Here is a 941-nt window from a genome sequence, read left to right on the forward strand (position 1 = left end):
TACTGGTTACCAGAATAATTTATGATTGACTTGTCGCACGTACAGTATTGGACAATTCTAGAAGATTTCGTGGAAAAACAAGTAGGCAAAATTTTGATTGAAAGGGGTTGAAAGAACGAGAATAAGTCGATTTTACTGATTAGTCTGTGATTTTCGCGATGCCTAGCAAGAAGGTTCGATCAATGACAAAGAAGGAGTTGATGGCGATATCTATCGCTATGATTTCAGCTGATTCTAAACTTCAGGGCTTGTGGTTGCCAGAGTTCGCTGCTAAGGTGGTGAGGGCTCACGTCGTGGGTTCAGGTGTCCGAAACGATAAACAGCTAAAAGAGGTACTGGGCAAAGTGTTGCATACGCTACGTGCGAACACGAACCGTGAAGTGACCCGCAAGACGCTGGTAGCGACTGGACTACTCGTGGAGGCAGAGTCAGTGAGCCAGGAGCCGGTGTATTCTGTGAAGGACATTGTTGCTCACGACTACACTAAGGAAGGGTGCGTGGCAACGGTGCGCTGGGAGGATACCTGCGAACCCATGCGAGCACTTCCGCGAAATATTGTTCGGAAGTATTTTCGAAAATGTATCGGCCGTGGAAGTGCATTTGAGCGGAAATATGTGCTGGCTGAAGCAGAAGAAAAGTAACGAGCGTTCTGTTAGCTAAGCTAAAGAGTTAACAATGTTTGCTGAGTTTCAACACTTAATTTTTTGTATAATACCTCGAAGTACGTATTGTAATATGTTATTATTATATAATTTATTGTAATACTGTAATACAAACACGAGAAAAAAAGACTCTGGAATTTTTATTTTGCTTTTAATAATCGATTTTTTTTAAAACAAGATTTAAAAAAAAAATCATTTCCGTAAAAGCGAGGAGTGCCCCTACACACGGGTAAATTTTCCTTCTGTACTTGTCGGAGTGGAGGTTCGCACATACCCCAA

The 941-nt window shown here is 41.9% G+C and overlaps 1 protein-coding gene across 1 annotated transcript; it reads left to right on the forward strand.

Annotated features, from left to right (window-relative positions):
- Positions 1 to 111: 111 nt before the first annotated feature.
- On the forward strand, positions 112 to 696 carry PPTG_09978 (hypothetical protein). The gene has a single exon (XM_008905223.1). The coding sequence runs from the start codon at positions 159 to 161 to the stop codon at positions 639 to 641; it is 483 nt and encodes a 160-aa protein (XP_008903471.1). The 5' UTR covers positions 112 to 158; the 3' UTR covers positions 642 to 696.
- The last annotated feature ends 245 nt before the right edge of the window (positions 697 to 941 follow it).

Source organism: Phytophthora parasitica (genome assembly GCF_000247585.1).
Source record: "Phytophthora parasitica INRA-310 unplaced genomic scaffold supercont2.20, whole genome shotgun sequence".
Lineage (NCBI taxonomy): Eukaryota > Oomycota > Peronosporomycetes > Peronosporales > Peronosporaceae > Phytophthora > Phytophthora nicotianae.

Excerpts from the sequence above, each read along its gene's own strand:
- PPTG_09978 (XM_008905223.1), top strand. The coding sequence starts at position 159 with ATGCCTAGCAAGAAGGTTCGATCAATGACAAAGAAGGAGTTGATGGCG.